The sequence below is a fragment of the Salvia hispanica genome, chromosome 3, assembly GCF_029641045.1.
Source record: "Salvia hispanica isolate PSC_SH4W2 chromosome 3, Shi_PSC_v1, whole genome shotgun sequence".
NCBI classification, from domain to species: domain Eukaryota; kingdom Viridiplantae; phylum Streptophyta; class Magnoliopsida; order Lamiales; family Lamiaceae; genus Salvia; species Salvia hispanica.
In genome coordinates this window covers 4,982,292-4,998,215 of record NC_142694.1, presented here as the reverse complement: position 1 = coordinate 4,998,215, position 15,924 = coordinate 4,982,292, and the positions used below count along the sequence as shown (strand labels likewise).

Genomic DNA, 15,924 nt, shown 5'->3' with positions numbered 1-15,924 from the left:
GGATCTGGAGATGAAATTGATGATTCACTATCGGTAGAGCTTTCTGAAAATTGGTGTTGAAGCAGATCCTCCTTGATTGAATTCGTCCGTTTAATTATGTAGGGGCAAACAAGAGGGCTATTTAAGTAATTGCATATAGAATATTTTGCTAAATGAACAACTCAGATATGTATCGGAGAAAATTTGGAAGCTACGCTAAATGGCGTTTTCGGAGCATTTAAGGCGGGCCACCCTATTTAACACGAGTATGTCGTAAACTATAAATGTCAAACCAAACATCTGAAAACTCCATTTAACATACACTAACTGATGTTATAAGCCAATCCAAACACGGGTCTATTACCTCGCCCACGACCGGCCCAAAAGGAAATTGAGTAATCCAGATTTCATCCTACTCAACGACATAAATTTCTCAACAAACAAACAAATCTTTAATATTTTTTCCCTATTAAAGTTGATTAATAACAAATTCATATTTAAGTTCTTCATAACGCTAACTTAAACTTCGAGCTACTAGTTAGAGAAAGTTTGTGACTATGATAACTTTAAACTTCGACCTACTAGTTATAAAAAACCTCATGAATATTACTACTAGTTAGAATTAATCTTCTCTAGTTATATGGTAAAATTCTTAGTAATTAAAGTGTGTATCATCATCCCTAACTACATTGATCTTGATTCCAATCAACCAAATCCTTGCAATGCTATTGGTCCAGATAGATAACACAGTCATTTTATTATCCTACCGAATAAAATAATGGATAAATATGTCACGACGAAAAAACCCACCCACCCATCACATCAAAAGCAAAGTTTTGGCGTCAACAGCTCAATGAACTTGACCTTCTCCAATTTCCGTTCCTGCAATTTATTAATCTTGCCAACAAAGGTTTACTTCTTTCTCCCTTCGCGGTGTATTGTTTGTTGTATTAATTGATTTTAAGTCGATTTCGATGTAAAGCACAACTGCTAGTTCGTGTATGGTTTTCTGAATGATTTTAAGTCGATTTTGATTTAATAGTTAGCTCTCATCTATGATTCGAGGTATTTTTGTCGAGATCATGTTTAATTTCGCCTGTTTCTGTTGGTTGATCGATTGCAGGTTCATTTCTTTAATTTTCAAGAATTTTTATGTATTTTCCTAGTTAACCTGGCTTTCTGAGACGGGATTTTTCTGGCAATAACCGGAGGAAGTGGTTAATTTATTAGTATGTTAGTAGTAGTTTCTGCAAAAATAGGGAAGTATGTTGGATATGTAATTTCATCTTGGATCATGACTATATTAAGGTGCTCCTGTAAGAGTAATTGTAGTATTGTATATGGGAACTAGAGAATGAGACGTGGGGCAATAAGCCATTGCTGTTGTAGGAGTTCTCATAAATTTATTTTCTGCAGGCTGAATGATACAAGGCTTACAAGTGAAATATCTTAATGGGTGATGGTCCTCGAGGAATACAAGTCATCCCTGATTATTTTGCAGCATCAACTTCTTGTTCAGGCTCTCCTTCAACTCCAACCCAAGCATCATCATCAGCCACAGAGTTGAGGTGCTTTTTATTTGAAGAAAATTAATAAAGAAAATGGATTTATGTGACGTCAAATTTATTGCTATTGTAATTGTTTGCCTTAGCTTAGATCTCAGAGTCTCACATCATCTCGTAGAAGATTAAAAAGTGCCAGATCCATGTTGAACTTGTTTAATTTAAGGGGACGTTTGTCTTGGAAATTAGGCGCAAATGGTGAGGAAAAGGTAAAAAAAAAGGACTCCAATAGTTTCACAAATGATAATTGGAAATTATGTTTTTCTGTTTTCCGAAAACTCAAACATTACAGTTTGCAGGTTGTATTAAGTGCTGTGGAGGTGGAATCTCTTCGTTCAGAAATAGCTGATTTAGAAGAAAGAGAATCTCACTTTAAAGCTCAGTAAGCAAGCTTCATTCTGCATTTGAACTTTCCTACTTACCCACTAATCCGCTCCTTATAGTGCATTATTCTTTCATCTTCTTTGCATCTTCTGTCTTGCCTTGTAGTGAATGATGTAAGCCATTTTTCCGGACCAAGTTTCACTATATAATTATTAATCTAACATTACCTAAACTCTATTACTTCCCAGTAGACCCTTTCTAGGTTAGGAGTTACATGGATAAACTTATGCAATATGCACATATGCATGTGGGAGTTTCTGTATGCATTTACCTTGAGGTTGGCATCTGCAGCTCGTCGTCAGTCACTGCATTAATTTAATCTCTATTTTCAGTGACCCCTTAAATGCTTCAGATGCTTGAATTTTTCAGATTGAATGATTCTTTCTCAGCACTCACTCCTGGGTTTTTTAATGATAATTTTAATCAACTCCCCTTACAATCTGAAAAGTCTACCATTCAAGTTTTCTAGATTGTTTCTTATGCATACAGGCTGGAGCATATAGATGAAATTCTGAGATCTGCACGTCTATCTGGCTATCTGTACATGCGAATGGTAAGCTGATCTATCTCATCATGTCAGTATTTTCTCATCTCCCGAGCATCTCTATTTTGTCTGCTTCATGTAATATGTTCCTATTTCATTATTTGTAGAGATGGGCAGCATTACCTGGAGAACAACCTCCCATAGATGATACTGAAGTTGATGATTGGCTTCCACGCTTCATTGTCCTTCATGGATCATGCATCTACCTGTATATGAAAGCCACTGGTAATTGATCTGAAACTAAGTTTATCTTTAACTGCATTTCTTGATATTTCATAACATCTTTAGGAGTAGCTCTGTATATGCTATTAGCTTGTTTACTTAAATGGGAATATTTAATCCAGTTATTGGCAAGGTTGGCCAAAGAAATTTTGCTGTTTAAAATTCCATTGGTCAAACTAAATAACTAATGGGTCTGTAGATTTAATGAGACACTTTTTGTTACTCAAACTCTATTCCACATCTCTCAGTTCTGCTGATCATAAGAAAACTGATGTCTTTCTTTAGTGGACTATGGAGCCTTTGTTCTGTCTGGTGCTGTCTGGCTGGTTATTAATTTATGGGCATACATATCATATTATGGTATACATGGTGCTTCACTTTGCCGTAAATCTGCGACATAATTCTATTAAGTGATTGCCTCAACCTTCAGCCTCATGTTGTAGATGAACAAATTATATTTCTAACTTGATCCATCTATCTTTCCCAGTTAATAATGTGCTACTATAACTTTCTGTTTTCATGCATTACTCGATGTTTTAGATACTTGATTTTTTCGCGTTGTTCTTCTTCGATCTCGGTTATGTTTTAATGAATTTTGTTATCTGCATTGACACAATGCATATCTTGTACGCAACATCCTTCCAATGTTGTATATATTATGCAGATTTAAGTCCGCAGGACTCCACTCTCCTACCTGATGTTATTGAAGTTGGTCGTCTTCCTTGCTTAACACTGGAAGATGAAGCAACTCGATATTGCTTTTATATTTTAACCCGTCATGGGCTGCGATATGAATGCTCTAGCAAATCCAAGATACAAGTATGTCAAATTTGCCTCATCTTTTACACCTTGCCTATCAGAAAAGTTTTAAGTGATCAACGTATTTTGAAAGCAGTCCTTGTTTTATCCATATGCTCTTGATCTCCAGGTTGATTCATGGCTGGAAGCACTGCAGATTGATTGCAAGTTGGCACTCGATCCTGACGATCTGAACGAACCAAAGGTGTAACTCGGTTTATCTTCTATGGATTGTCCTTGCATATTTCAACTGTACAGAGCATCACTGAATGATATTACCTTGTTGTAGCCTATTTTATCATGTCTGGTATCACTTTGTATAATTGTATGTAGCTTATTTTATCATGGATCAGATATGATAGACGTTTTCATCATGTACACATCCTGCTTCCTGCTTTGATTTTTGTATTGTTTTTACAAGGCTCATAATATTGGTTTAGTTTTGCTATACTTAAGCATATTTTTTTTATTAAAATAGCTTTTCGACTATTTTTTCTTTTATTACAATTGAAAAGGTATTAACGCCAAGAAGAACACATGCAAACAAAAGAACCAGCTGGAGAAAAAGAAAAAATAGTGATATTTATTTCTCAAATGATATTGATAACAAATTTCTCTATCTATACTAAATATCTATTCCTATGTGGTTCAACTCTCATAATCTGGACCGGGAAAAAACCGACAAAGAAAACTCGGTGCAGAGTTTATAGTTTGCTCTATGACTCAATTACAAGATTAAAAAAATAAAATAAAGAAAGATTTGAAACACTAAGTTGATCCTTTATCTCTCGGATAAAGAGAGAGAGTACATAATATATCTTAAATAGATCTTCATCTCTCTAAGTAAAACTTGTGAGGTGATGGATGGGGCGACGAGAGGCCCGTATAATAGGGTCCCCGAGTATCTAAATCACGTCCAAATCTATCTCAATCTCCAACATATCTTTTAATAGTATTTGATTTTGCATATCTTTTTATAATTCTTTTTATTTATTTATCTTACTTTGCTTAGCAAGATATGTCTTAGGATTCAGAATTCTATAAATTATAGAATTCTATAGTATTTTGATTTATTGAGAAATAAAGTTAATTACTTGTTCTCATTCCCCGGTTCTGGCGGAAATCGCCCCCTGGCACCTCAACTAGGGTTTATCTTGTCCTTCATAATCGTTCTTGTTCTTCGTAATCGTTCGAGTGTATCCTATCGATCAGCAATAGAGCACTCGAACGATTACGAAGAACAAGAACGATTACGAAGGACAAGATAAACCCTAGTTGAGGTGCTAGGGGACGATTTCCGCCAGAACAGGGAATGAGAACAAGTAATTAACTTTATTTCTCAATAAATCAAAATACTATAAAATTCTTAACCTAAGACATATCTTCCTAAGAATAAATAAAAAGGATTACAAAAAGATATGCAAAATCAAATACTATTAAAAGATATGTTGGAGATTGAGATAGATTTGGACGCGATCTTGGGCGTGATTTAGATACTCGAGGGCCCTATCACCGTACTAGGGTCCCTAGCAGCTTTCTTCATAGATCATCAGCCCATCGCTGCTGAATTCGCATGGTGGCGTCAAGTAACCATTTGTTCCAAGTAAGGCGTCGCCTCACTTTCGTTCCCTACAAATTCAAACATACTACTATTTCAATAACTCAGCATGTTTGCTAACAAAGCTTTCATATATATATAAAGCATTGTTCACCTCAACTTGGACCGTTTGTGAAGATGAAATCAACGTGAACAAAATAAGTCCAGTATCTTGTGTTAGCTCAGCAACCTATATGTCGAAACTTTGCTTGTTACTCATCATGAAAAAAAAAAGTGAAGAAAGAGAAGAGAAAAGCATGATGGAAGACATACTCGTGGAAAACTGGCAATCAAAATAATGGGAACCCAACCGTCGTCGTCCATATATTGTTTGAGATAAACATCTTTAGCAAGATTATCATCACTGCAACAATATCAAATTTCAAATTCCAGTTAGTATATATGTTCAAAATTATAAAGTTTCCTTAAAAAAGGCAAACATGAAAGACAGAATTATATATACCTGAAGTAGTATTCGATTTGGTCACGAATGTTGTTTCTCAATTCCTGTGTTTCTCGTAGTAGTGATAGCATTGGTGACGCCGATGGAAGAAACGGTGGTGGAGGTGGAGGAACAACTGAAGAAGGAGACGACGGAGGAAGAAACGGTGGAGGAACAAGTGAAGAATCTGGTTGTAGACATTCCAGTGGAGGATTGTAACTATAATCTGTAGTAGTATAAGTGAAACACGATGAAGGTGGTTGTAGAAATCCCATTGGAGGATAGTAGTAATAATTAGTCGTATAATTAGGAGTGAAAAACAGAGGATCCATTCTATGCTAATTAAAGAGATTATGTGAGATCAAGAGAAGATTGAACAATGAATCAATTACTTAATGGCGTCTGCTTAAGAGGGCTTGCTTATATAGAGTTCGCAGATGTCTGATTCCTTTTAGGATTATGATTCTGTACTAATATAACTCCAATTTTAATTAGACATATAGAGAAACACACGTGTCTCCAAACATGCAACAAGCCCGATTAAGAAGGAGAACACTATTTCATCTGTTTTATTTATTTTGGTTTACCGCTTCACTATTTATATATCTCCAAACAAAACATATGTTAGATTATAGTATATATTTATGGAATGAGGGAGTCTATTAATATATCCATATGTTTTATTGACATCTGAAGTAAATATCATGTACTGTATTATGTAAGTTAAATTTGATCATGAGCCGACGAATATAATGATTAATTTCGATCGATTAATTGATTTAATTGATTATGTATATCTCTTTATTTGCACTATATATATCCTATATGACTACAGATAATAAAATTAATAATCTAAAGTTTAATTGACTATAAATTAATATTATATCGAAAAAAATGAATATTTTATATATAGTTTGGTAGAATATAAACCATAATATATGTTAGCAGTACTAATAATCAGAGTAGTATTACAAAAAAGCTATCTTCCTTCGTAAGAAAGATTGCGGCGAAATACATACAAGTATCATCTCAATTTCCTTACTGTTTCCCTCAAATTTTCGCCCATTTTATCAATACCCTAACCCTAGCTCCCCACTCTTCCTCAGGTTTGATAGCATCTCAATTAAGCGGTACCTTTATTTTCTCTCCCTCTCTGTTTTGATTGAATGAATTATAGTACTCCACTTTGTTAATATCTCTGCGAATCAGTAGCATGACACTTCCTCAGTAAGGTGCTGGTGCGCTACTTAATTGTGGGTAGGGTGGTTGTTAGGTGGGGTTTTAGGCTATTTATAATCAGGAATTTCTATTTTCAAAGAGTCCGTAGTAGTTTTGTTTGCTTAGTGAAGATTCCGGGAGGAAAATCAAAATGGAGATAAATAGTACTCTGTGATTGCCTAAATTTTCAATTCTGTCCATTTAAAACCAATTGTGATATTCAGAATATATCCTGCATTGGAAGATGAGATGTGTGTTTTGCCTTTAAGTTTAACTATAATAGGTATTGACTAGTTCATCTGAGGGATACTTTCTCTGTGTATATGATTAAATTTTGTTTTTTTCTTTGCCTCGCAGATGGCTGCTACCCCCTTGACTGATGAAGCAATTGCTCTAACTGAGAAGAAAATGGATATGGCATTAGGTATCCAAATGAGTGATTTTGGACTCTGTTCTTTTTGTGATTGAATTGGTGTTTCACCTCCATTCCTGTGTATGCAGATGATATCATTAAAATGTCCAAAACTAATTCTACGAAGCCTAAGAAACAAAGAGTTTCTGTAAGATCTTCCCTTTTTATCCTTCTTGTTCACTGATTCTTGATATTCTTATATTTGCAGTGTCTTATATTTATAGTTTTACAATGATCCTTGTAGAATCGGGGTCAGAAATTTGTTGCCAATGCTGGTCAAGATAGATTTGTAAAAGGCCAGAACTTTTTGGATACACGATCATCCCTTAGACAGGTAAGTTGTCAGACTAAACATACCTCATCTGCTTCACCTATATTCTCCTTTTTTTGTTTCTTGGCTACACTATTTCTCTTTTTCTTTTGCTTTATTTGAGGATGGTGCTGAAGTAACAATATATTCATCTGGTCTATGCTATGGAACTTTGACAGGGAGCTCTTGCTCGAAGGAGGTCAAACTTTCAGGGAAATCAGTTTCTGGCATCGTCACAGGCTGCTAGAAAGGCTGCTGTTGCTCCTATTCGCCATAGGGATTTTAACCAACGCAGGACATTCAATGTGAATAAACCAAGGTCCTTGCTTTTTATTTTGTATTTGACAGCTGTTTAGTGAATATATTGATGTTATTGAAAGTAGAAAAATTGATGTTATTAAAATGCTTAATGATTTTCAATCTGGTGCAGGTAATTTGTGTTCTCAACTATGCATGTTGTTGTGCCTCCTTCTGTACTTTCAGAATTATGTTGGTTCGGCACTTCTGAATTTCATACTGATGTAAGGAGGAGTAAGGATGCATGCATAGAAACTAGAAAGTCTGAAGTTGTCATATGGTTTGTGATGATGCCAAACAGAATCGCCTTGTTTATGTGGAGGATAAATTGATTAAACGGACTGTTAACGAGCTAGTCAAAGCACTTCTGATTTCTACTGTGATGCATATATTTGGCTTCGTAATTCAAGTAAAGCCAACTATCAACTATCTTGCACCGCTGTTACCTTTGTGAAATTGTGAAGTTATAAAAAGTCTTAGCTCAGCGTTGGTCTTGAACAACTCTCTTGTTTAATTGGTGGCGTCTCTTGGATGAATCTCTGGAAATTGAAGGGTTTTGATTATTTCATTTCCCTCTAAATTTATTGGTTGAAAATAAAAGATGTGTAGAGCATGCTGGAATTTGTACTTTAGTATATCATGGATCCTACTGGCTGTTATCCATCTCCAAGATCCCAACCAACTAGTTTTATGGAATCCATTTCAGTAGCCGTGTTATGTTCCTTTGGGTCATCTGTTGATGGTTTGAACTATCAGTTATGAAAATATGTGGTCATTCTGGTACAAATGTGCTTTGGTAGAACACTCCAACTTTTGAACCTGATTGCCAATCTCAACACTAGTGGAGGCTGGTACACACAACTTCTTTGGTGCCATTTCACTTGCTTGAAATGGATCTTCTAATCTTTGCAAGAATATCCGCTTAAGAGGAGCCTCGGCAAGGAAAGTTGTTTCCTCAAAAGCCTGCTAAACCTTTTGGTGGTTCTGGGGGTGACTCTGTGTATGTGTCAGACCACAGTAGTTTCAGTGAACCATGTTCCTCTGACAGTTACGATGGATGAGGGGTTTGGTTTGTATTCCTGATGAGTAGCCTGTTTCTCTCAAGTGTTGATTGGAATGCATTTATATAGGAGTATATGCTTAGCATTGTTGGTTTTGAACCGTGGATGTCCCTACTTATATCGGTTGTTGAGTTTGATTATGTGTTCCCCCTTGGATTGGATGCCTTACTGGTTGGTGCTATTAATCTTCCATTCATTTTATATACCGCCAATCTCATTTTGGTGCAGGGCTGTGGCCACAACTGTGCAAAAGGTTGCTGCAAATGGAGTTGGCTTCACCGTGAAGGTAGGTTTTAATTAATCGGTCCAATTGTTTGTATTATTTACATGTAAAAATGGACCCTGCTTGAATTGATTTGAACTTTCTAGTAATGTGGTGCGTTGTGCAGAGACCGTTTCAACCAGCCAATATCACGCCCAAGCAGAAGCCTCAAACATTAGACTCTCTTTTCGCAAACATGAAGGAGCAAAGAATGCGGATCTTGTCGCAACAGAGCAACGGAACCAGAAAATATGGATCCGGAGGTGGGCAACCTAGATTGCCATGGGCCAGAAACCGCCTGCACAAATGATACTACTTGCCACTCTAATTGCATATCGAGCAACCTTTGCACTGCTTTTTCTTGATGTTTTCGAGATTTAGAACGAAGCTAAGCTACATATCTGATTGGCAGAACTATATGTTGAATGATATTTCCCATTTGTAGAGTATTTTTTCGTGCTCGGCTAAAATCTCTCTTATATTGATAGGTAATGTGCTCTATGCCGGAACGCTTTATTCATTAAAAAGCTGTATCAAATTTGTAGTGTCTACAATCTCCTAATGTAGATATTTAACTATACTAAAAAGACAAAGTAGGAATCGATGTAAATGGGGGTGTAGCTCATATGGTAGAGCGCTCGCTTCGCATGCGAGAGGCACGGGGTTCGATTCCCCGCACCTCCAAAATGTCTTTTTTCACTTAACGTTGACGTGGAAATATGTGATTGGATATTTTGACGTTGACGTGGACATTGTGATTGGTAATTCTGAATTTAGTTGTTGATAAGGACGCATCATTATTTTCAGGTAGTTTCTTGCAATGATCACACGTGCATTCCATGTGTCTGCAACCGACCCATCCTCCAACTTCTATAACGTTCCAACACAATCCACATGTCGTCATAAAATCAACCCAAGTTTATAACACAACCGACCTCCAAAGCTAATCCAATATCAACCTCATCATCCCCTACAAAAAAAGAAGAGAAACCAAGAAAAAGAAACCAAAAATGGCAAATTCAAGCGAGGAATTCCGGCTAACCCTGCCCGGCGTGAGCCAGGATGGGCGGCTGCCCCGCCATTACCTGGCAGACGGGCAGGGGGCCAAGAAAAACATCTCCCCTCCGGTGGAATGGTACAATGTGCCGGAGGGGACCAAGAGCCTGGCTCTTGTGGTGCGGGACATTGACGCGCCCGAGCCCGAGGCCCCCCTCGTACCGTTTAATATATGGGTGGTCGCGGACATCCCGCCCACGATGAAGGGGCTGCCGGAGGGGTTTTCAGGCAAGGAGGCGGAGGCCGGGGTTAAAGAAGGAACGAATGATCTCAAGAAACACGGCTGGGAGATGCCTAAGATGCCCAACCCCGGCCACCGGATTGAGTTCAAGCTTCTTGCTTTGGATCAAGAGTTGAATCTTGGCAATAAGGTGGTTATTATTATTCTTCTCTTTCTTCTATGAAAATAGACACTTTTGAAATGACAAGAATTTAAATGTGCATTGATTGTAAAATAAGAGAGATAAAAAGGAAAATAGTTTGACAAAAATGGAAGTGTATTAGCTTGAGGATGAAATGAAGAGTGGGTTTATTTTTACGGAATAGAACAGTTTTTATTTTTTTTTTGGTTGATATAATTGAGGAATCTATTTGATGATGATGGTTTAATTTGCAGGTGACGGTAGACAAGTTGTTGGAAGCAAGTGAAGGGCACGTTGTGGGCGAGGCAGTTTTCATAGTTAGTGCTACCTAAGTTAGTAGTATAGTGCGTGTAACCATATTTCCTTAGTATTCGGCTACTATAATGTCTATATATATGTTTTGGGTTTAATTTGGACTTCTCAATAAATTTTAGCCAAATTTAAGCGTGACATTTGAGCTTGATCCAGATAAATGTTGTATATAAGCCATTCAACTATATGTGAATTTCATTTCAATCTATAAGAAGTAATCATGTATCTTGGCACTCAGCAAAAGATTTTTATGCTGAAATGATAATTGAATAGGATAAAGTTGTAAGATCCCTTGCTTTATGCTTGGTCCAATCCCTTATAGAATAAAGTGATCAAGGCATATCCCTCAAGTCCAAGAATTTTCTGTATAGTAATCTTATGAAGCAAAAACAAATTTGTTTACTAAGTCTACTATCTAAATTAAATGATTGCAAATCTTGGGTTGGAATGATTTTTTTTCTTGTCGGTTTGTTTTTATTAATAATTAATTAGGACTAATTACGTATAATTTCAAATTTCAATCCCAGTCTTTAAAATTTATTGTACGTGTAAAATTTTGAAATATTATCAAAACTATCACTAATCTAAATTTTCAGTGCCTGATCGTTAACTCCAAGACTTAATTTCTTTAAAAAAAACTAGAAACTACGTGTCAAATATGATTAAAATATAGTACTATAAATTTATTATTTCAAACACCGATATTTATGTTGAAAAATCATAACACCATAATTTACCATTAATCACTAACTTGTAGTAACAAAATAAGAAACCATTATTTGAGGGCTACGGACTATGATGGACTTGGTTTACAAGTAATTGAAATGAAATTTATTTATCCAAAGAAAATGGACAGAATCCAGATTAGAATATTTATAGGATCCGATTCTCAAATGAGATAACCGGCCAAGAAAGCGAAGTGATTCTATCTCTTCACTTCAAAGTTCAAACATTATTCACAGAAAATTCAAATCGTTTCCATCAAAATTCAAACATTATTCCAAACCCTCAAATATACCATAAAATGCAGAGGTAATTGAAGAACAGATCCAACAACTTCATCGACAACAAGACAAGAATATGTACATCTCACGTGACCCATCTTAGTTTTACTCCATAAATATAATTTTCACAGATCATCCAATCACCGAAAGGTACAGTTTGCTATTATTATTAAATCACATAATTAATTGCCATGAGCATAATTTTAGTGCCCTTATTCATCCTCAGTGGTATATATATACTGTTTGCTGCTCACACAGTCATCTCAGCTCGCTCTATTGTCAATTTCCTCCTCATTCTTCTCGAAAAGTTCATATCTTTTGCCTCTAGATTTGTTGCGAGGTACATGGAAAACATGTCTTCGAGCATTCTCGTGACCGGTGGCGCGGGATACATTGGCAGCCACACCGTTCTGCAGCTGTTGCTCGGCGGCTACAAGGTGGTTGTGGTGGATAATTTGGACAATTCGTCGGAAATTGCGCTCACGAGGGTCCAGGAACTTGCTGGGGAGAAGGGATCCAATCTCACTTTCCATAAGGTTTTCTTACTTGTCAAGATTGCTGCTTTTCTTCTATCTTTCGTTTGGGTCTTTTTTTGGGGGTGTTTGATCTTGCGCTTTTAGTTGTGCTGCATTCGGATTCTACAAGGGCTTTTGTTTTGTGCTCGATCTTGATATTTTCTGTGATCTGTGTTGTTCTTGGTTTCTCCGGATGATCTATTGGGGTCAACTAGAGTGATTAGTAGGCAATATTAATGAATTTATTGGTTGATCTGCAAATCTCTGCTTGATGTGAACTTTGATTTTGTAAGCATATTTGTTGGTTTTCATTGGCATCATCGATCTGAGTATCTTTGGCCATCGTTTCAGAATTTTGGCTTTGTTGTGGAGAATTCGATGTGTGAAGTTCATGTTAAATCTGAAGGTTATTCTTTAACATTGTTTTGACTGATAATGACTTTGGTGCACTAGATAGGGCTGATGTTAAAAAGATAGTACTCTCTTTGAAATGTTTTGTTTGATTCATTTCTGATTCAGCTATATCACGATTCATGAATAAGGTTGTGTGAGAGAATATTTTGTTTACTATCGTCCTTGTTTCTGGTTGGTGGCAGATAGATCTCCGGGACAAGCCTGCACTTGAGAAGCTTTTTTCTTCTCAAAAGTAAGTCTTCTTATGTTATGTGGTTTAGTTGTTCACATCCTTCAAACAAATTAAAATATGTTATTGTTAGTGTAAAAACTATTCTTATTTGGTGAGTGTCATATGCTCTTTCCTGCATACTGAATTCTATGTAGAGATGGATGGTCGTTGATTGTTATTCCTTCAAAGTTCACGTCCACAGACTTCAATCATCATTTTCATTGTTAAATGATTACTTTCAAACTTCATCCTTTTCAAGATACTCCACTCTTTTATTAACCTCTGTATATTGAGGATCTACCTGATATGACATTGTAACATGAGTAATATTTTTTTATTGGCATCAATTTTAATTATCTGATCTGTGTTTACAAACAGTGCATTTTATATGATACTAGATTAACATTTGGTGAAGTTACTCAATGTCTATATGCACCCATGAAAATTTATATGTAACACCTTAATAATCACACCTCATTCTCACCTGATGCTGTACTCAATGAAGGTTTGATGCCGTTATTCACTTTGCCGGATTAAAAGCAGTTGGCGAAAGTGTGCAAAAACCCTTGCTGTATTATGACAACAACCTTATTGGTACTATAGTTCTGCTGGAGGTCATGGCTGCCCATGACTGTAAAAGGGTATCTACCATGATTTGGCTACCACTCCATTCTTGTACTTATTTGATTTTCTTTGCTATGTTTTGACTCATTCACACGTTTCAGCTAGTGTTTTCATCCTCTGCTACTGTGTATGGTTCACCGAAAACGGTCCCATGCACAGAGGAGTTTCCCATTAGTGCTCTGAATCCTTATGGAAGGACAAAGGTATATCAATTCATTTTAATGGAAATGTTTTGAGAAATGAAACTCATTAAGGATATTAAAGTACACATGTGCTGTATTTACTTTACAGTATTTATGCGAGTTGCTATTCTGTGCTATTAGTAAGATCACCCAAATACAATTTTTTTCAGCTTTTCATCGAAGAGATATGCCGTGATCTTTACCAGTCAGACCCCACGTGGAAGATCATTTTACTAAGGTACTTCAACCCAGTTGGTGCACATCCTAGTGGTTACATTGGCGAAGACCCTAGAGGAATCCCAAACAACCTTATGCCCTTTGTACAACAAGTGGCTGTTGGAAGGCGACCTGCACTCACAGTTTATGGAACTGACTACGGGACAAAGGACGGAACAGGAGTAAGTACCTTTGTCCAGTCTCATATTGTCTTTGTACAGACAAAATTTAGTGAACATCTTGAAAATCCACTGAACCAAATTTTTTTTCTGTTTATTGGCTCATTATTACTCATGACATGCTACAAGCCTACAACTTCTTGTTCATAGTTAATGATGATATTCAAATATATTTCCATTTCCACAAGCAACATAGTCTATTGTGAATTGTAGGAGTAGAAGGATCAGTGAAATTGGTTGGTAGGAGTTGAATAATTAATATACATAATATTCGGATGTATTTGAGCATAAGCTTGACATTTGCATAACTAGTACTAGATGTTTATTAAACTTCTGTATATGTCATATTCAGGTGCGTGACTATATCCATGTCGTGGATCTAGCTGATGGCCATATTGCAGCTTTGAACAAGCTCTCTGATCCTTCTGTAGGTATGTGAGTAGGGTAAAATCATTTTTTTCCATGCGTTGATGTTTGCATGAGATTGTTGGATGTTCTAGAAAATTCCCGCTGTTAAAATTAATGAGTATTTAGTATTTACAGAGTCATTATATTTCAGAATCTCTATGCATCAAAAGTATATTGATCCTATGCACATTCTTATTATTTTTATTACTTTTTGTGATGCCAACTCATAGATTATTTCACCATTATATATCTGGTATATCAGCACTTTGTTTAACACATGATAAGTGCCCTTTCTTATAACTTATTAACTAGGTCACCTTTGCCTATGTTCTATTCATATTGACAAACTTGAGTGTCCAATAAGAATTATTTTGACCGCATCATCTTCATCTATGCAATTTTTGGGTAAATTTGATCGACTAGATTTAAGCCAGAGGTTCCTTATTCCAAGCTATAGGGAGTCTAATACTTTATCAACTTTGATTGAAAGGCTTCACAAGTTTTAGCCTTGTACTATTAGTTGTAGATCTTTTGTTTTGTGGCTTAATTTTTGGTTATGCACGTAAACCGCAGGATGTGAGGTGTACAATCTTGGGACAGGGAAAGGTACATCTGTTTTGGAAATGGTAGCATCTTTTGAGAAAGCATCTGGGAAGGTAAGTTCTTGAAACTTTTATCGGCATTCCATGATTAATTTGTCGAATTAGATGCCACATGGGGAAGAATAGTACTCATGGACATGGTGCTGTAAATATACATACATCGTATCATAGTTGGACAAATGAATTGACAAAACTAAAATGGTTCATCTTAATACCATTGATATTTTGTTACTCCAATGGAGTGATATGATTGTTGTGATGCTGCAGAAACTTCCATTGGTGATGGCTGATCGACGACCTGGTGATGCTGAGATCGTGTATGCTGAGACAGACAAAGCTGAAAAGGAGTTGAAGTGGAAGTAAGTCTACAACTCAGTATTTGATTGGCACATAGGATAAGAAACTAGATTGAGTTGTAATTTGTTGACTGAGTATTGCTTTGCATTTTAGGGCGAAATATGGGATCGACGAGATGTGCAGGGACCAGTGGAACTGGGCTAGCAAGAATCCATATGGGTATGAACCTGCCAAGTGAAGTTGTGCATTGTAATAGTTGGCTTTTGTACCAAATCTCCGGCACAGTGAGTGTTATTATGAGAGTGGGAATGCTGTATGTTTATGTTTTCAAACTCAAAACACCCTAAACTTAATAAAATGGTGGACACATTACCTTTTTCTCATCCTTACTTTTTATTGTGTTTAAAATTTTGAGTTTCAATAAAATAAGACTCATTACCAGCAAATTTCATAC

The 15,924-nt window shown here is 36.3% G+C and overlaps 5 protein-coding genes and 1 non-coding gene across 11 annotated transcripts; 5 read left to right on the top strand and 1 right to left on the bottom strand.

Annotated features, from left to right (window-relative positions):
- Positions 1–745: 745 nt before the first annotated feature.
- Positions 746–3,869, top strand: LOC125210987 (Pleckstrin homology (PH) domain-containing protein). Of its 4 annotated transcripts, none has more exons than XM_048110650.2 (8): positions 746–889; positions 1,396–1,547; positions 1,636–1,750; positions 1,841–1,923; positions 2,415–2,478; positions 2,577–2,694; positions 3,356–3,510; positions 3,620–3,869. In XM_048110650.2, the coding sequence occupies exons 2-8, from the start codon at positions 1,432–1,434 to the stop codon at positions 3,698–3,700; spliced, it is 732 nt and encodes a 243-aa protein (XP_047966607.1). In that variant the 5' UTR covers positions 746–889; positions 1,396–1,431; the 3' UTR covers positions 3,701–3,869. The 4 variants fall into 4 exon arrangements, with proteins under 4 accessions (XP_047966607.1, XP_047966608.1, XP_047966611.1 ...); XM_048110651.2 differs by lacking the exon at positions 746–889 and adding an exon at positions 911–1,044; XM_048110654.2 differs by lacking the exon at positions 746–889 and adding an exon at positions 958–978.
- A 1,053-nt stretch (positions 3,870–4,922) lies between these two features.
- On the bottom strand, positions 4,923–5,884 carry LOC148930005 (uncharacterized). Its single transcript, XM_089067122.1, has 4 exons — positions 5,550–5,884; positions 5,360–5,450; positions 5,202–5,276; positions 4,923–5,118 (listed from the first exon to the last, which is right to left on the bottom strand). Exons 1-4 carry the CDS (start codon positions 5,858–5,860, stop codon positions 5,029–5,031), a joined length of 567 nt encoding a protein of 188 aa, XP_088923248.1. The 5' UTR covers positions 5,861–5,884; the 3' UTR covers positions 4,923–5,028.
- Positions 5,885–6,485: 601 nt separating this feature from the next.
- LOC125214368 (uncharacterized) lies at positions 6,486–9,558 on the top strand. Of its 2 annotated transcripts, none has more exons than XM_048115367.2 (7): positions 6,486–6,634; positions 7,104–7,170; positions 7,248–7,306; positions 7,403–7,492; positions 7,648–7,787; positions 9,055–9,112; positions 9,216–9,558. In XM_048115367.2, exons 2-7 carry the CDS (start codon positions 7,104–7,106, stop codon positions 9,396–9,398), a joined length of 597 nt encoding a protein of 198 aa, XP_047971324.1. In that variant the 5' UTR covers positions 6,486–6,634; the 3' UTR covers positions 9,399–9,558. The 2 variants fall into 2 exon arrangements, with proteins under 2 accessions (XP_047971324.1, XP_047971323.1); XM_048115366.2 differs by having other exon boundaries at positions 6,487–6,658.
- A 141-nt stretch (positions 9,559–9,699) lies between these two features.
- On the top strand, positions 9,700–9,772 carry TRNAA-CGC (transfer RNA alanine (anticodon CGC)). The gene has a single exon. It is a non-coding gene; the product is annotated as a tRNA-Ala (tRNA).
- A 234-nt stretch (positions 9,773–10,006) lies between these two features.
- Positions 10,007–10,916, top strand: LOC125214369 (PEBP (phosphatidylethanolamine-binding protein) family protein). Its single transcript, XM_048115369.2, has 2 exons — positions 10,007–10,515; positions 10,761–10,916. Exons 1-2 carry the CDS (start codon positions 10,099–10,101, stop codon positions 10,836–10,838), a joined length of 495 nt encoding a protein of 164 aa, XP_047971326.1. The 5' UTR covers positions 10,007–10,098; the 3' UTR covers positions 10,839–10,916.
- Positions 10,917–11,806: 890 nt separating this feature from the next.
- On the top strand, positions 11,807–15,853 carry UGE2 (UDP-D-glucose/UDP-D-galactose 4-epimerase 2). 2 transcript variants are annotated; one of them, XM_089068454.1, is made up of 10 exons: positions 11,807–11,972; positions 12,151–12,358; positions 12,934–12,983; positions 13,468–13,603; positions 13,688–13,789; positions 13,939–14,166; positions 14,516–14,594; positions 15,145–15,227; positions 15,441–15,532; positions 15,624–15,853. In XM_089068454.1, exons 2-10 carry the CDS (start codon positions 12,167–12,169, stop codon positions 15,706–15,708), a joined length of 1,047 nt encoding a protein of 348 aa, XP_088924580.1. In that variant the 5' UTR covers positions 11,807–11,972; positions 12,151–12,166; the 3' UTR covers positions 15,709–15,853. The 2 variants fall into 2 exon arrangements, with proteins under 2 accessions (XP_088924580.1, XP_088924579.1); XM_089068453.1 differs by lacking the exon at positions 11,807–11,972 and having other exon boundaries at positions 11,979–12,358.
- Positions 15,854–15,924: the final 71 nt, after the last annotated feature.